This window comes from Conger conger, chromosome 1, assembly GCF_963514075.1.
Source record: "Conger conger chromosome 1, fConCon1.1, whole genome shotgun sequence".
NCBI lineage: Eukaryota > Metazoa > Chordata > Actinopteri > Anguilliformes > Congridae > Conger > Conger conger.
Genome location: NC_083760.1, coordinates 80,352,527 through 80,371,825, shown reverse-complemented (window position 1 = coordinate 80,371,825; position 19,299 = coordinate 80,352,527). Strand labels below are relative to the sequence as shown.

Below are 19,299 nucleotides of genomic sequence, written 5' to 3'. Positions count from 1 at the left end.
TGTGGCAGAACTGTAAGAAATCGGTTGAATTAAATGGGATCTACACCAGAAAATTAATGGTGGAAATAAAAAAAAATGGTCCATGACAAGGCTCCATCCTGCAAAGCTGATCTGTCAAGTGCTATTTGAGAAAGTTGGAACCAGCTTGATGGAGAATATTGTTTTTTCAGTAGTGCAGACCGTGCCTTGAAGAATTCAGGCAGTCATAAAAGCCCAAGGTGGAGCAACAAAGTACTAATTGTGATTTCTTTTGTGTTGACGATTCCATAATTTTTTCCTCAACATTGAGTGATTTCCGTAAGTTCCACAAAGCTCAGTAATCCAGCTTTGTGGGACGGGACGCGGGTGAGCTGCAGCATACTGAGGTCTGATGGCAGATGCATTAAGGTGAGAGTTATAGGAGTTGAGACGGGAATTAAACCAAGAGATTGGCTCAGTACGTGGTTAGGAAGTGGCAGATTCTACAGATGTTGTATAGGAAGATGCTGCATGTCTACTGTCATGTTGCCCTCAGTGGAGACGGTTCTGTCAGTGCCACTTCAGGGTGCCTAGAGGGTAAAGACATTGACACGCTCCTGGCATCCACAGTGAGTGAAAGGTTAAGGGAAGGGGAAATTTGCTGCAAAAAACGGATTCTCTGAGCTCATTCCACTTGCTTCTTTTTCTTCTCTTTTTTTCTACTCCTAGCTCCACCGAAGCGGGAGAGGCTAGAGAAAGAGGCAAAGAAAAAGAAATGGAATGTCCTTGCTCCTTCAAATGTCAGTTCGAAGCCGTGTCAGTTACAGATGTGGAAGATGGGGAGAGGTGGATCCATAGGTCATTAATGAAAAAATACTTCCACAGAGGAAGTTTCCTTGCTCAAAGGAAAGATTGGGAGTAATATTTAAAGTGTCAGAATGTCCTTAAAGATGGAGGACCTCAATCGATTTCTGGGTCAGGAGGAAGGGAAATAAAAAAAAAAAAAATATATATATATATTTTTTTTTATAGCCAAGTTCGGCTCCAGTCAAAGGAATCCAACAGAAAGGATGTGTGCTATAGTCTGGGAAGGGAAGTAGAGAAGCCTTTGTCTGTCATTTCAGTGATGAGATAATGTGTATTTAATGAGGAGGTAATAATGGACATCCAACATAGGTTATTGTATGTGGGCTAATTGAGGTAAATAGAGCCTCTCTAACAAACCAAGTTCTTTTTTTGCAGTTATTGCTAAATACAAACCTAGAAAGCAGCATTATACAGACAAGAGATGGCGGAAGACTGAGGGAATCCAGTACTGTGCATCAGTACAGCAGTACCCGCTGGCAAAATATCATTTAGGATTAGATGTCATGCATTTTTAACGAGAGGTCTTTATTTCTCCTTAAATATGAAAAATTCTACAGGACCTGGAGCATCTGTTCAGATCAACATCATCCTGAACACCAGTACATAGTAAGATATTTCAATAACAAAACATTGCACACGCACAACAACCCTCCCAGTGAGCTTACAAGACTTCCATTTTAATTTATGGGAATTCATTTTGTCACGCCCCCCTGCTCCATTTTAACATTTTCCCCTTTTGCCTTCCAACAGGGTGAGGCAAAGAACAAAAATCAGCCACATGTCATGTCACTTCTATAGCCTACCATCATGTTTTACAGTGTAACTTGAACCGTTTTATTTCCACTGTTTGTAATCAAGCAATTCATATGTGGTCAAAGTGCAGATTCTCATATTTTATTAAGCCAAACAAAGCAGGGCACATAACAATCTGGCAGGGATCATAAGGAAACAAGCAGACTATATATATACACAGGTAAAGAGACACAATGGGATTCAGGTGAGTGTGATTACACATTGGGACGTAACAGATGGGGGGGCGTGACTGGGTAAACAGAAAAACAGGGAATGGAACGAGGATATAATACACAGGAGCGGAGAAACAGGGACACAAACTATGCAACTGGCACGGGACATTTCATCCACAGACAGCTATGAAATTATTGGAAGCATTTGCTTTCAGTTTTGCTGCTAAAGGTGGTTATTAAGTTTAAACGGTCAATTACTGTTGTACAGGGATGACATAGGTACCTGATAACTTTGCTTTCATTAAATAAATGAAATAATAATATTTTTTTGTGCTTATTCAGCATCCCTTTGTCTAATATTAAATTTTTTCTTGATGTGAAACCATTCAGTCTATCAAGTATGCAGTAATAGAGGAAATCAGGAATGGGGCCAATTCTTATTCCTGACACTACATCTAGCTCATTGATTGATGAATTGATTGTTGACTTGATTGCTTGATTTATTTATGTTCGGTTTGTGGCAGTCAGTTGATTTGTTGATCAGTTGATTGATTTGTTGATTGATTGTTTGGTTGTTTTTTTAGGAACTAGGTCCTTGAAGAGTTTCGCCTTTAAATGCGTATGCATTCTCACTTCCCTGGTCATGTGGAAGTGGGAACACAGATGAACCTATTACTGTAAATGAAGCGGACACTGACACTGGCAGATGTAAATATTGTATTTATAGACTCACAGGTGGCATTGGGAGGCTCACAGAAGGAGCTATGGCTCCATGCCCAGCCATGCGTTCCCCCCCGCGCAGTGCTTCAGTAATCACCTGCTGTCAGGTAAAAAATCAGCAAAGCTGATACAGGTAGCGAGTGCTGGTTTCGCACACAAAATGTGTCATAAATACATCTCCCCATTGTGGAGCTCTATGTGATGAGTTCAGAATGGAAATAAACAGCATCAAACTTTGTATGCCTCCCTTCAATTAACATAGCGTGCACATCCAACAACAAAGTAAACCTGTACATGCACACACAAATATACAGTATGCTTCTATTTTTGTTATCTATATCAAATTCATGAAGGCAGTAGATGAACATACTCACCATAAAATTATAAATGCTCACTTATTGTTAATCAAGGACGACAGTCGTACTCCCTCACAATTTGCTACAAACACCAATGATTCAGCACACCTTATTTGCACAGTGCTTATCTCTATTCATTGGCATGAAAAGCTGGCATGGGTTGGAAAATAATTTCCTGAATCCATTGCTCAATTAATTTTGTCAAACCAGTGAAATACGTGAAGTACTTGACACCAGTGCATTCTGGGTATGTAAATGCGTAACAGCAGAAAATGGTTGGGTAAGAGGTAGGAAGTGGTTAAAAAGAAGCATCAACTTCTCCTTTCCAAACTTTAACCAGAGGAGAAGCCATTATAAAAAAAAGGTTCTCTAAAAAATATTTTTTACTGCTCCCTCAACCGTGTCCCCATGTGCCGGTGGTGTTATGTAAAGGTTAAAGCCTGCGAGCTGCACTGAGCAGAACACAGCCGCTTCCGTGAAAATTGCAACAAACCGCACCTAAGTCTGGTTGAGGTGTGAAAAAACAAGAAACTTGAAATGTGAAAATGAGTTAGAGGGAAAGAAGACGAATGCGCAGAGTGGGAGGGAGAGAAACAGGTGTCAGAGGTAGACTCATCTCGTGATAAACATCTTAATCGGTGGTTACTTCAACACCCAGAGATAAACTGATAAAAGAATACAAGATTTAATCTAAAGGACAAAGGGATAGTGGGATAAATGGGTAAAATGGATAAGGGATAAAACCAAAAATAAAAATAAATTTAGATGATTCAGTTCAAATCAAACAATAAATACATTTTTGTGAAATTGCCTATGTGAAAAATCCAACACAATCTAAAGGACTTTCAAATAAAGAAATGAAAGAGAAATGAATTCCTTCTTTGAACTCTTCACCCACCTTTCTTCACTTCTTATAACCTGACAATGAGCAAAATGGAAAACAAAATAGAAACTTTCATGACTAAGATTGAAAGGGAATACTTGATTATGATAAGATTTGAAATTGAAGGAAATGTTAGGCTGGTTTCATTACAGAAAGATTATTGCAACCCCTATCATGTCATTTCATCACTTACACATATAGGATCACACACACACACGCACACGCACATGCACACGCACACGCACACGCACACGCACACACACACACACACACACACACACACACACACAGTTTAAATGACTTAGTTAATGGTTTGTTAGCACAACATATACATTTGTACAGTGTTGTACCAGTTACAAAACCAATGCTCTGTACAACTGATGCTTCTCATTCACCCATTCATACACACACTCACACACCACGGCGACTGGCTGCCATGCAAGGCAGCAACCAGCTTAACAGGAGCATTTAGAACTTGGATGTCTTGCTCAGGGACACCCCCAGCCCGGGTGGGGGATCGAACCGGCAAACCTCTGACTGCCAGACAACTGCTCTTTTCTCCTGTCACCCCCTTATTGTATTGTGGAAACCTTGAATCTTTCTTTTCGAGTCAAGTGTAGGGACTGTACTGTAGAACAAGGTGGCTCATGCCTCTTTTCAGAGACTGTTGTCCCCTGTGACCACAAGTGCTCAAATACTTCATCATCACAAACGAGTGGGGGGCAAGGGGACAAAACTGGCAAAGCTACACTCACCAAGCACTTTATTAGGAACATTTTTACTTTATTACACCTTCTTATTAATGCGATTATCTAATCAGCCAATTGTGTGGCAGCATTGCAATGCATACAATCATGTAGATATGGGTCAGAAGCTTCAGTTAATGTTCACATCAACCATCAGAATGGGGGGAAAAAAAGTGACTTTGACCGTGGAATGATTGTTGGTGGCAGACAGGGTGGCTTGAATATCTCAGAAACTGCACACTAGTCTCTAGAGTTTGCAAAGAATGGTGTGAGCAGCAGTTCTGCAGACAGAAACGTCTTGTTAAAGAGAGACGTCAGAGGAGAATGGCCAGACTGGTCAAAGGTGACAGGAAGGTATATATATATATATATAGCCATACAGTATATGTAACAACCTCAGGATTTTGCAGAATGATACTTTTGCCGACCGGCGCTCACACAGGAAATAACAAACAGGTGTGCACTGGCGGTCCGATGCAGTACAAAGTCATTGAAGGTGAAATTAAATGGTGTCATCACAATATACTCCATCCATCCATCCATCCATTATCTGAACCCGCTTATCCTGAACAGGGTCGCAGGGGGGCTGGAGCCTATCCCAGCATACATTGGTCGAAAGGCAGGAATACACCCTGGACAGGTCGCCAGTCCATCGCAGGGCACACACACCATTCACTCACACACTCATACCTACGGGCAATTTAGACTCTCCAATCAGCCTAACCTGCATATCTTTGGACTGTGGGAGGAAACCGGAGTACCCGGAGGAAACCCACGCAGACACGGGGAGAACATGCAAACTCCACACAGAGAGGCCCCGGCCGACGGAGATTCGAACCCAGGACCTCCTTGCTGTGAGGCACAATATACTCCAGATAACGTTAATTAACCAGCAAACTACTTCACTGGCGGACCTGTCTTTGTGGTCATCTACAGAACGGTCAGGTCTGCTCAGCCAAACAGACCAGATGAGTTTTTGTTGGGTGTGTAATAAATAAAAATACATCACTGGGGCCCGGTTTAGCCCTTGAGCCCTTGAGCAAGTCTCTTAACCCCACATTGCTCAAGGGTGGATTATCCCCTGCCTAGTCTAATTAACAGTAATAATAAAAAAGTGTTAATAATTGGGTGATCTGATACAAAAGGTGTTATGTTCTAAGTAGTTTAACACATCTAGGTGTAAATACCAGGAAATCGGAACTCTTGTTTCGTGTTCATCTTAAAAAAAATTTGTGGGCGACATTGGCTTAGGTGCAAAGAGCAGGTACGATTTCGCCCTGGGTGTTTTGAAGTGTCCCTGAGCAAGACAACTAACCCCTAAATGCTCCTGTGTGTATGAATGGGTAAATGAGAAGCATAAATTGTACAGTGCTTTGGATAAAGGCTCTATATAAATTCCATTCCATTTACAATTTACCATTTACCATGTTAACCAGACATGCAGAACGAACAGAGACAATGCGTGCCTGTATGGCTATGACTGGTTTCCTCACTTTACCCACACTGCCATGAAACACAGCACTTTCAAGAAACAAAGGGTCACGTGCACATTGTGCTCTCTCTCCAGTAAATACTACACAACACCAATGCAAGGGTGTCACTGCTAGTCAGATAAAAGGTTTCAACATTAGTAAGCCTAGCTAGTAATAGGCATTTATTCAGAATTAAAATGAATTATACCAATATTCCAGATTGATTATTTGCTGTCAATCTTGCTGGAACCCTGTCGTTCAGTCGGTTCATTATCTACTGTATTTAGTCATGCTTCAAGGGGTTTCTACATGTTTACTGCCTTCCTGAGAGTTGACCCAATGGTCAGGTGCTTCTTCTGACGAATCACATTCAATCAATCTCCTGTAGGTGGGTCTAGCCTCCCCAGCCATTTACCAAAAGCCATAGCTGAGAACTTGGAAGGGACCTGATCAGATTTAATGTGAATTAAATCCCACATTCAGGAAAACCAATCAGTGTGCATTCAGATTATCAGTAATCAGTAATCAGATTATCAGATTATCAGATTATCAGTAATCAGTAATCAGTAATCAGATTATCAGATTATCAGATTATCAGATCATCAGTAATCAGTAATCAGATTATCAGCAAACCAAAGCCGGAGCGTGGATGGATGTGACCCGCAGTGATTTCCGTGTGAAAGACACGAGGCACGGACATTGAACAGGCTGGCTGCTTTTTCATGAGGGGAGGGGGAGCTTGGTTATGGGGTGGACGTGCTGTGCTGTTCATTCTGAGGCCCTGCACCCTTGTTTTCTATCAATTCCCCGATGTCTCTCTTCTCTGTTTGTTATCAGTCCCTCATTAGTCTTGTGCACAGACGCCTGTGGGAGATACGTTTTCCATCAATTTGATTGGTTCTACCAAGTTTTAGCCAGTTATGTTATAGGTTAATGGCTGGGTTAGCTTGACCCTCTGCTCCACCTACATAGGATTGTGATTTGTCAGAATGAACACCTGACAGTTGGTTTATTAGCCAAAAACTACCTTGGAATTTTGGCAGTCTTGTTTCACATCACAGGTTGTTATAACTAAAAGCTTAAATGTGTCACTGTCGTGAATAAGGAAGGATCCTGAGGAAGGATCTGAGTACTGTGTGAGTTCCATGCCGAGTAAGACATAATTAATTTTGCAATGGGCTACTTGCTTTAATATGCTTCCATATTCTCTACGTTTGCAGTCAGTTTCAAGGTCTGAACTTCTTTACTGGACATTCCAATGCTGATCGTGTAGCAATCACTAGTGGGAATTGAAAGCAACTGAGTTCTTGAACATTGACATGAGCAGGGGCAAGCCCCTGACTACAGTATTGCATGTCTGTTGTGCTCTGAATAGCTGTGCAGGAGCACAATGTGTGCTGAGTGCCCTGCGAAAATTCTGGGCCCTGTGAAAATGCCCCCTTCCCAATGCAAACTTGTTAATCCAGGCACTTTGAGGCCCCCCCACCCATCTTGGAAACCTGGGTAGTCAGTTCCACTGTGACGCCCTTGCACCCACGATGGGAATGCTGGGAGTTCTACCCTGTGATGCAAAACACAAACCATCTTGAGAAGTTTCACTTTCAAATCCTTACTTCAACATTCTGTGTCCATACTATTAAGTAATGTATGTCTCATTTTGTTCTTGCTTTTCTCGAAAATAACAGAATAACCAAGATAGCAAGTAGTTCTGGTTTATTGCTCCAGGCAGGTTTATTTAGCTATCAGGCTTCTTGAAATCTTTTTAAATGAGGAAAAAACCAGAGATGTACATTGGGGTCCAAAAGTCCACATTGAAAATCTTTTTTTTTTTTTTCATGTAATCCTGGAAATAAACAAGGTTTTAGGATTTTTAATTTCAAAACAAATTAAGGTTACCTCAAACTTTGCAAGAACTACTTGAAGACCAAAGAAGAGAAAGGAGCATTTATTGGGACAGTTGAAGGCTGAGAAAAGCCAACCATTCAGTAACATCACAAGATGCTCTTTGGAACATTGTCAAATAATGTTCATTTTTCAAAGATTCAACTTTTCACTCAAATTGTTATGCTGATAATATTATTTGTAATTAAAAACTTTGTATTCAATTAGAAAAGAATGCACAATATAATAATCTTCACTAGTGATCTCAGACTTTTGGACCCTACTGTATAATTAAAGAAATCATTAAAGTGAAATGATCTCACAATGAAAGATATTAATATTGGAAACGCCAATGCCCTGTATCACCAAAAAATTTAAATCAATGCAGGTGTTAATATTAACACAAAGTGTTCATCGGCAACCATCTCCCGTATATAGTGTACATATTATATACACTCATTGAGCACTTTATTAGGAACACCTGTACACCTACTAAATTTGGCTATCTAATCAGCCAAGTGTGTGGCAGCAGTGCAATGCATAAAATCATGCTGATATGGGTCAGGAGCTTCAGTTAATGTTCATATCTCACATCAGAATTAGGGAAAAATGTAATCTAAGTGACTTTGACCGTGGAATGATTGTTGGTGCCAGAATATCTCAGAAACTCCTGTGAGTAATAATAAATAATAAATACCTAATAAAGTGCTCACTGAGTGTATTGGCTTATTTTGAGCCAATATTTGAGCTTATTTTGAGTTTCCCCTAATTAAGGTATGCCTGTCTGTTTTAATGTGAATGGGCAAGAGATAAATCTCTGGAAGTGGTTATAGGTCATATTTTCTCTTACGAAGACAACGAAGACGGACTTAACATTTCCTGCCACGAGAATACCTTGCAATGTGTCTTATTTGCTGGACTGTATCTTATTTGTGACCTACTAATCCAGTATCAGTCAAATGTTAGTTTGCATCAATCTAATATTTAAGCAATTAACCATTGTCAAGCTTAATATATTTTAAATATCTCATTTCAGCTTCAATTATACTTCAGTCTGTTGTACAGACAGTCTGAGTAAAATGAGTGCTACCAGTGATCTTATCACACTTCCTCCTGTTTCATGTTACCCTCCCTCTGGTTCCCCCCTCCCCTCCCCATAATAGTTTCAGGTTTTTTTCAATGTACTCATTCACATTCTATCATACTGCTGATTGTAACTGGCTGACACACTTCTTTGGAACTAGTCGGCAATTTGAATTTCAATTCTGTCAATGGGAAGCATGGTGAGTTATAACTTGTTGACTGGCATGATTTCATTGAATCAAAATGTAGTTATTGTTTCAGTGGCAATAATTCCTGTCACTGGCAATAATGAATTCACTAAAATAATGTGCCTTTGCCGGGGCTGCAATGCATTGGACATTACTTTACGCTGCTCATCAACTGTAATTTGGACCTAGTTTGTCTATTGTTAGTAGTAATCCTATATTATTCAGCAATCATATATCATTTATGGGTTTGTTTAGTTACTACCAATGTTCCGACAGAAAAACAGTTTAATGTTAATGTTCCCTTTAATGTTACGCAACGCTCAGTCTCTTGTTGGTGTCCTGGAAAGGTACTGCGTGCCTGTAGACAAAAAAGATGAATGCTTTACTTAAAAAAATGGTGTCCATGTATTTGAGCTGGTTTGGAAGAAGCCAGAAACGGAAACCCATTCCATGATCTGCACGTGAAAACTGATTGGTGCACAAATTGCAGTATTACTTTAAAAATATATATATACCAAAAATAGCGTTGCATTCGTATAGTATGATGTGAGCATATGGCACATTGTAAGAATGGGACGTGTTGCTGCACTCACAGCCCAAGGGTGGACGAGGTCGGGGGGGGGGGTATTTGTGGTATGTATTTGTGGTGCAAACCCTGCAAATCATGTTTGCATACGCCAGCAGCCAGCTCTGACTGCACCAAAGCACTTATACTCACTTCTTATATCATCACCCATATGGAGAATGTCTTCTTTCCACTGATTCTCTGCTGTTGAGTATTTTGTTAAGCACTGAAGACGATGATAACAGACATCCTTTCTATTCTATCTTGAAAATATATATATTTTTTAATGACTCATGACTGTGGGATAGTTGTTATATACAGTGCAGCTCATAAATATTTGGATAATTTCTGGTCTTTTGACCCTGTATCCCAGCACATTAGATTTGATCTGTGTAGGAATTACATTCCTTTTTATACATACTCCTCTCATTTTAGGGGACCAAATGCAACAAAGGCTACTCGGCTGTTTCTGATTAGTTAGATGTATTAAATCGCTTCCTTTGTAAAGGTATAAGAAAGCTTTCAGTACCAAGGATCGCCTTTGGAGTCTGTCATTGGCTTCGGCCAACATGAGGATCAGAGTTGTGCCAATGAAAGTCAAGAAAGTCAATGACATTGGCCAAGCAACAGGCTTACCAAAATAAACAGTTTGGAACATATTAAGATGAAAGAGAGCACTTGTAAGCTCCATAACCGCAAAGGGGCTGGTCTGTGAAGGACAGCCTCTACAGTGGATCTGCAGGATTGGATAGGATGGGACTATGCAGGATAAGAATTCTGGCCAGAAAGAAGAAAAAACCCCAAACACCTGTCCGACAGATCAGAAGCACACTTCAGATCCAAAGTGCTGGAGTACAGAGGCAAAATAACCAAAATTGTACCACTGTCCAAATACTTACAAGCTGCACCGTATAGCGTACTCAATTTAATTTAACATAAATTAAGAAAAATACCAGTATTCTCTTACCTAACAGTAGTAAAATCCACACGTAATCAGTACAGACTATATGCTCTGCCGAATTTACTTGTAGGAATTATTCAACTGTGAATAAAAATTAATTTAAAATATAAATTAAGTTATTAAATGATTTTCTAATCTTTCAACTCACATTTAGTAGAAGGAAGTGGAAAGTTCTGAGTGAATTTGAATAAGATAATATATATTTTTTATTCACTACTGGGATCTATTGGGGGCAGCACGGATGGTGCAGTGGGTAGCACTGCCGCCTCACAGCAAAGAGGTCCCGGGTTCAAATCCCCGTCGGCCGGGGCCTCTCTGTGCGGAGTTTGCATGTTCTCCCCGTGTCTGCATGGGTTTCCTCCCACAGTCCAAAGACATGCAGGTTAGGCTGATTGGAGAGTCTAAATTGCCGATAGGTATGAGTGTGTAAGTGAATGGTGTGTGTGCCCTGCGATGGACTGGCGACCTGTCCAGGGTGTATTCCTGCCTTTCGCCCAATGTATGCTGGGATAGGCTCCAGCCCCCCTGCGACCCTGTTCAGGATAAGCGGGTTAAGATAATGGATGGATGGATGGATGGATGGGATCTATTAGATCCAGGCCAGTCTTGTGAACAGAAAGACAATTAATTATAGACAAAGATGAATTACCAGCATCAGCAGGCAGCAGGTTTTCATGGGGAAAAGTTTTTTAAGAATGCTTTTAAAATGTAAAACTGCGATAAAGGAAAGACTGGATTTTTGTAAGATCACATTTAAGGACAATACAACTAAGTGTCACCAGTTCAACAGGGATTAATTCAGAATATTTCACCTGCCTACCTATCCCTAAAGCAAACAGGCTTAGGTACGCAGAACAGTTTGTGTATCCTGTACCTTCCTTGTATCTGTATCACCTGTCACATGATCATTCTCTTTTTCCATTCAATGTTTCTGAAGAAATGTCTGAATTTCTGAGTAATTGGAAACTCAAATCTAAACGTATGTGCAAATGCTTATGTGCAAAACAATTTTTCTAAACCCACACTTTCTGAGAACTTCAACACTGTCAGAGCTTCTACTGTCCTATAGATACTCCTGAAATAGATTACACTAGAACATTGCTTCCTTTTCCAGTTAAGCTTAACCACTCAACAGAAGCAAAATCAGACAACTATAAATGACCTACTAAACCTAACTGCTAATCTGACAAGTCTTTATAAAAGCAAGCATCAACTTATTTTTGCAGAAAGGGAAATACCCAACACGTTTGACGTCATGACGAGTCTCAAATAAGCATCAAGTTATGTTAGTCTTTATTTGAAAAGGCATGCCAAACAGAATGATATCACTTTAAAAAGCATATATGAAAATCGGATAATTTTCCATGCAGATCTAACTTTTCACCTTGTTTTCTTTTCAGGAAGTCTTTGAAGGAGATGACCTGTCGACATTATTTTATGGCAGTGGCTATAATGACACTAATTACAGTAATTACCCCATTGAGAGCACTTGCTGCAACAGTGGCTTGGTGTGCACGCAGGGGGAAAGCATGCGGTTTCAGGCAGTGTTCATCCCGGTTCTGTACTCCCTGGCGCTGGTGCTCGGCCTGCTGGGAAACGGGCTGGTTCTGGGAGTTCTGTTCCAGCTGCGGCGGACCTGGAGCGTGACCGACACCTTCATCCTGCACCTGGCCGTGGCCGACACCCTGCTGCTGCTCACTCTGCCCTTCTGGGCCGTGGAGGCCACGCAGGGCTGGATCTTTGGCACCGAGCTGTGCAAGCTGATGGGGGCCATCTTCAAGGTAAGGGGGCACCTCTCTGGGTCTGCCTTCGGCTTGAGTTTGGGCTTTCTTCATGTTGGCTTCAGGTACGTGCTGAAACCTGGAGGACCAGTCCACGCAGCATCAGGTTACCCAAACCAGTGGCAAACACTCATGGAAACCCATCATAGGACATTTCAGTTTCAGTTACCATGCAAAATATTTTGCTGTTTTGTTAATGGACAAATAAAAATTATTCAGGTGTTCCTCTTAAAGTATACAGCAGATGGCCTCAAAAGCTAGAGGTCTGATTATTGTGTATAATGAGACAAGTAGGGCCATTTTACATAAGCCATTCTGGCACTCAGTACTTCTGTCTTCCTCCCTTTTCACAGATAAACTTCTACAGTGGGATCTTCCTGCTGGCCTGCATCAGTCTGGATCGCTACCTGTCCATCGTACACGCCGTTCAAATGTACTCCCGCCGTAAGCCCTGGGCAGTGCAGGCCAGCTGTCTGTGCGTCTGGCTCTTCTGCCTCCTGCTCTCCATCCCCGACTGGGTCTTCCTGGAGTCGTCCAGTGATGTGAGAAGGGACAAGGTAGAGTGCACCCACAACTACCAGCGCTTCAACGCCAACATGAAGCACTGGCGCTTGGCCTCCCGGCTGCTCTACCACGTCGTCGGCTTCCTCCTGCCCTCTGCGGTCATGGTCTACTGCTACTCCTGCATCCTGCTGAGGCTGCGGGGTGGCTCCCAGGGGCCCCAGAAGCAGAAGGCCATCAGGGTGATCTTAGCGCTGGTGGTTGTCTTCTTTATCAGCTGGACCCCGTACAACATCACCATGTTAGTGGACACCGTCCAGTCCGACCCGACGAAGGCTAACCAGACATGCGCGGACATCACGGCCCTGGATGTGTCCCTGACGGTCACCTCGACCCTGGGCTACCTGCACTGCTGCCTGAACCCCGTGCTGTACGCTTTCGTGGGCGTTAAGTTCCGGCGCCATCTGCTGGACATGCTGAACACCTGGGGCTGCAGGATCAAGGGCCACGTTGGGCCAATTGCGAGACGAAGCTCAATGTGGTCAGAGTCTGGAGACACCTCGTACACCTCAGGGTTCTGAGGGGCCGGTGTCCCTCAATTCTGAATTTGGGATCAATGTTCTACAGTGAATGGGATCATGTAACTTGGCATGGCTGTACATAAGCAAGAACATGAGAAAGGAAACGTCCAGAAAAAAAGGCATTGTAAAAACAGAGGTTGCATACTCAGGAGCATAAGACTGCTTGCCATGCCAATAGGCCATTGTTCTTCAGCCATGAATTCAGTAAGCTGAACGTGGTGTTCAGGAGAAAATTAAAGGGGGACAATTACAGCATGCTTCTATATTTTACAAAAAAACAAACAAATGATCATAGACAAAAGAGCCACCCAGAACAGAGGCGAATTGTGTTAATGGCTGATATTTGTAGTCAAATAAATTTGCTGTTAGCTGCAGTATCCACTCTGTACACTTCTGCCAGGTTATCTAGCAAAGAATGCAAATGCTCACAGATGCTGATGTTTAACTGCTACAGAATCTAATTTGAATTCCAGGCAGGTTAATGCTACATATTTCCATATTGTGGATCAAAGTGCTACTTCTCCTTGATCTCCTGCACAGTGGGTAGTATAGTCTTTACTGTCTTTTACATGTGCACACAATCACACATAAACATCATAGTGTGATTATGCCGCATGACAAATACAGATGGAAAATGCTTTCTGTTTAATTATGTTGTATCATAATGTCACTGTTTTTCATGTATTGAATCCAGACATAGATTTTTACTGGCCACATCTTGTGCTAGGCCAGGGATACTTAATCTTATACAGAAAGGGTCAGTGTGGTTGCAGGCTTTTGTTCCAACCAGGCAGTTACACCCTGATCTGACTAATCAAGGTCCTTAGCAAAGACTCAGGTGTGTATTGTAACTGCCTGGTTGGAATCAAAGCTTAGACCCACACTGGCCCTTTCTGGGAGAGAATGAGTATCTCTGTGTTTGGTAATAGTTGCTTGAATTAATTTTCAATAGAAACTTAGAAATTATAGAAAAAGATTTGTTTCATTCTGGGAAGCATATCTTTTTTTTGTTCAATTCATTTTTACTGTTTTTTATATTGCTTTTTTCACTTAATATTGTAAATTGTTTTTCAAAACTTGTAGCTTGCAATACTAAAGACAAATGGCATGTATATTTTTATAGTTTTGAAAGAATAAATTTGATTTGCTTGTCACATATTCCCCTTTGTGTGTGTGTTTTATTTGTAGATTATTAGTAATAAATAGGCATTAAGAACTTTAAGTACATTCTCAGTGTAAAAAATACTTGGTGATACCACATGGAATTTACAGTATTATCCTCAAATTGTGTCCGGAATTCTATTTGAAGCCGGGCCTCGGATAATAGCCGGGGGCATGGTCGATTCTGACAAATAAAGGCCAGCCCCCAAATACAAGCCGGGGTAATATTGCCTACCAGTAGGGCTATCAGTCCATGAGCACTAGAAGACATTGTTTCGATTTAACTCAATGAAATAAAAGAGCTCTTCTTAATATTTTATATTGTTGGTTGGTTTAATACTGTTGCCAATGAAAAGTCGTTGTCCTACACCATGGGTCTCCAACATGTTGCTCTCAAGCTACCAGTCGCTTGCCGCCTCCTTCTGAGTAGCTTGCCAAAGGCTGAAGCAGTACACAATTAGCACAATTGTTGCCGCAAGGCATTCCAGCCTACGAATTTAATAAAAAGTAAATCAGGCTCAATTTCGGCTACTTGGCTAAGCAATAAGGTTTCCATGTATTTACAGCACAGCGCACGTTCAATGAATGAATGAAAGCGGCTGCCTTGGCTCACAGTAAACAGACGGGTGGAAATCCAGACACTCTTTCAACTACATGAAACTTAACAGTGAACCATCAAATACCCCCCAGATTTCAGTGCCCATCAGTCCCAACATTTAGCAATAGAATCCAACAGTCCGAAAATAAATTGAATCCCAAACCAAAGCAAAAATCTTTTGATAGCCTACCGGTATGCTGCTCCAAACGAAACGCATGTCTCACAATAAAACGCACTTTAGGAAAAAAAGATCCTTAACTTGTTGTTATCTACGCTAATTTGTTATTGTTCATGAAGGCGTGTCTGGCAAGTTGTTATTTTATGGATTCTGGACTTGCATGTGATTTATTGTGTTTGAGAATATTTGCAAGAAACTACAATAAGTCTGTTAAGACTGACACTATGACTTACCAAACGGTGTTCCTGATTAGCCTACACTAATTGATTTCTGAACGGTTACAAGAAGTGTTGAACAGTGTTGGCCCACTTTAAGTGTAGCCTTTTACTTTATTTCTAAGAATAAAATTCTACAACAGAAGCCTAATAAGAAATAAAGGCCTGCCTCGAATACAAGCCTGCCCCAAATAAAGGCCTGTGCTTTGTGCAGCCTAAGTAAATAAAAGAGCCCGGCCACAATTTGAGGATTTTACGGTATATCTGCTTATACTGTCATTTAGTGACTTCTGGGGGGCTTTGCAATTGACAGTGTATGTCTTTGATCGGTGTGTAAGTGGTATTGGCATAGTGATTCGTTGTGCAGTGGCATACCTACCTGGAGTGGATTTGGAAGGCTGTGGTAGATTTGGAATTCTGCAGTGGATTTGGAATGCTGCAGTGGATTTGGAATGCTGTGGTAGATTTGGAATGCTGCAATGGATTTGGAATGCTGTGGTGGCCACAGAGGTGGGCTCTAGGTTTGAGTGTAACATTTTGATGCAATGCTCTCTCGCTCAGTTTGTAGGAGCGCTAGTGAAACTAGGGGGTGGTACCCATATTGAGCAGGTTCAATGTCCAATGGTAGGCTGCTTTGAGCTACAACACATTCTGGGCCCACTAATCCCAATTTGACAGATAATATTGGGTTTCTTTAAAGATCTTTCTCCTTTTTCCTGTCTCCAGACGATGGTGGACTCCCATTACTGACATGTCCTTTCAAAGTTAATTTGGGAGTTTGCCTGATCAGGAACTGACTTGTGGATGTGTAATTATCACCACTCAAGCAACTTTCTGAACAGTCTGGAACCACTTGCGGTTTCATTCAGACTGTTCAGGCTGTAACACTTCAGATGAAATTGAAGAGAAAATTGCTGTGCAGATTGTCATATTTGATACGCTGGTGTTCCCTCAAGATCAGATTAAACCCTTCATTTCTGTCTCTGTGGCTTCTGACATCAAAGGCTGTGTATGAAGTCACTTCACATTGCTTGTCTGTAGCACACACCCTCAGTCAGGTTATAATATGCTTACATTTTTCAGTGTAAAACTTGGGATTTGAATCTATTATAACTTTTGGTTTAGAAACCCAAACAAACCTTTGTATCACAGTTGGATGCTGACTCACAGGTAACTTGCATTACCTGTGGTTTATTCCTACAAGATCTTTATTCAGCAACCAGTGTACAACACCACCAATGACACCAAACTATTTCCCACAACACAAGCTATCTAAAGACACTAAACACTGCATGTTGCATACAGATCTATACAGTACTATTTCACCTCAACCTTTATGGGAACATTCCACTGAGGTGGCAGAATTGCACTGAGGCAGCACAATGATGGGAGCAATAGTCCTGTATTGATGAGCACTGTCTTTTCATCAAGGCTTGCTGACCCTGTGTCAACATGGTAAACACAGTCTGTTTCCTTTTTGGGGTCTAAAGAGAGGCACACTTATGTAAAATGCCCTACACTAATTACCTCGTTAACTTGTCAATCCTCCACACCTGATTTCCATTCACATGCTGCTCTCAAGCTAATTGTCTGCACCTGCCTACACCTGCATATAAGCTCAGTTTCATGTCACGTCTTTGTGAAATTGTTGCCTCCTATTTGTCAGTGCATGGGTTAGCGGTTTGGCAAGCTATTGGCTACACGTTAAGATCCAAGCCTGTTTATTGACCGTTGTTATTGACTTCTGTTTTGTTGACCATTGCCTGCCTGTACCATGACAATGCCTGCGGTTTTGTGCTTCTGCCCAGTGGCGCAGACTTCGGTCTTGACTCTTGCACCGTCATCGACCCTGAGCCTGCCTGCCGTCCGTCTGCACTTCTGCCCTGCTGACAGCTTTCCTGTGTAAGCCAGTCATAAGTAACATTTGGTGTCATGCACTGGTCAGCTTGCTGACTTCCCCCTCCCAGAGCATGCATTGTTAGCCCCCACCTTTTGGCACACATGCCTGTGGGGGAGAGCTAGAGAAGGATTCCTGGAGGAATACTGGAGATGGGATAAAGATGTTTCATGATAATCCCAGGTCAGAATATAGTAATGTTTGGTGTTATTCTGATTGATTCATTGCGACTGGTGTAATGGTCTAATTTTTGTAACAGTCTACCTTTGATATCATAACCATCCAGGAGCCGAGGGGAAAATGGGCAAAAGCTGTCTCCGTAGAAGTCATTTGTTTTAGCCCCCAGACCACTGCCTGGTGGGGGTGGCTCTAAATTCCAGATGGGTGACTCACTTTTAGGGTCAAGAACTAAGGCCTAGATTTTTGAGATAAGGAGAAGAAACCAAGCAATCTGGGGCTTTGTCTCCTTTCCTTTCATTCACCCAAATCAGGTTTATCCAAAAGGTATATGACCATGAGAGGTACAAATACATATTTGCAGCATAATGCAGTTATCATGAAGACTCCCAACTACATCATTCAAAGATATGATGGGGCGGCCTGTAGCATAGTGGTTAAGGTAAATGATTGGCACACGCAAAGTCTAATCCCGGTATAGCCACAATAAGATCCACACAGCCGGTGGGCCCTTGAGAAAGGCCCTTAGCCCTGCATTGCTCCAGGGGAGGATTGTCTCCTGCTTAGTCTAATCAACTGTACATCACTCTGGATAAGAGCATTGGCCAAATGCCAATAATGTAATGTAATAGAATGTCTTGTAACCTTTTGGACTGGACTGTGTAGGGACTACAACTTCCACATTCCCACAGGAGAATTCTGCGACGTCCACCACGAATGACGTCTAACTTGGTTCAGCCAATCCCGTAATGGCGGGAGCAATAAACGGTCCCGTATAAGAGCAAGACACATTCTTGGGATCTCTCTTCTCTCTTCTGGCTCTTCTGCTTCTTCTGTTCTTCTGCTTCTTCTCTTCGACGCACCCCTTTTGGCCAGTCGCTTCAGCTCATCTGCTCCGAGACTCGGACAGAGGCTGAATGCTGCACAGCGCACTACCAGGCCTACGGACACACCCAGTTACCTCGCGGTAACTACGTGGCCTATAGTGAGTGGAAATTGTTGTACGCGGAACGCTACATCAGTTTACCCCAGCAAAGCTCACAACAACGAAACAGCAACGAACTTTTACACCTGGAAAAGGACCAGCGGATCAGACGACAACGCTGCTAAGACGCTAAGACGGGAACACCCCAGCCTGCGCATCTCTCCCAGACACCATTCACAGCACCATCGCCGCTTCTACAAGGGCAGCATGTCTTTTGGATCCAGCAATGCGTATGGACTCAGTAAGAAAACAAACATTCAGGCATAGCCAGTGTTTAGTTTAGTCTTAACTGTTTTTGTGAATCTGTGTTTCAATATTTACCATCCAACCATTGTAATGTGTTTGGTTAGCTACATATATATGTACGTGAATTGATTCGCCGTCTTTTGCGCATATATAGAGTAAAACTACGCAAGTAGTCCCTTCTCACAGCTAACTCTAACTCATTACCACACCCAGAACTCTAGCGACACGCGCGCTTGCGCGCGCCACACACACGCACACACACATACCCAACTAAATTTCCTTACTAACTTCCCGTTAGTTTATCTGTTATGTGTTTGTATGTTTGTTTAATAAA

General features: G+C 41.9%; 1 protein-coding gene across 1 annotated transcript; it reads left to right on the top strand.

The window, feature by feature from the left end:
* The first annotated feature begins 9,048 nt into the window (after nt 1-9,048).
* Nucleotides 9,049-14,666, top strand: cxcr3.1 (chemokine (C-X-C motif) receptor 3, tandem duplicate 1). Its single transcript, XM_061250594.1, has 3 exons — nt 9,049-9,131; nt 12,046-12,426; nt 12,780-14,666. Exons 1-3 carry the CDS (start codon nt 9,120-9,122, stop codon nt 13,506-13,508), a joined length of 1,122 nt encoding a protein of 373 aa, XP_061106578.1. The 5' UTR covers nt 9,049-9,119; the 3' UTR covers nt 13,509-14,666.
* Nucleotides 14,667-19,299: the final 4,633 nt, after the last annotated feature.

Bases quoted from the DNA above. Each gene is read 5' to 3' on its own strand.
- cxcr3.1 (XM_061250594.1), top strand. The intron at 12,427-12,779 runs GTAAGGGGGCAC...CCCTTTTCACAG, and splicing joins TGATGGGGGCCATCTTCAAG to ATAAACTTCTACAGTGGGAT.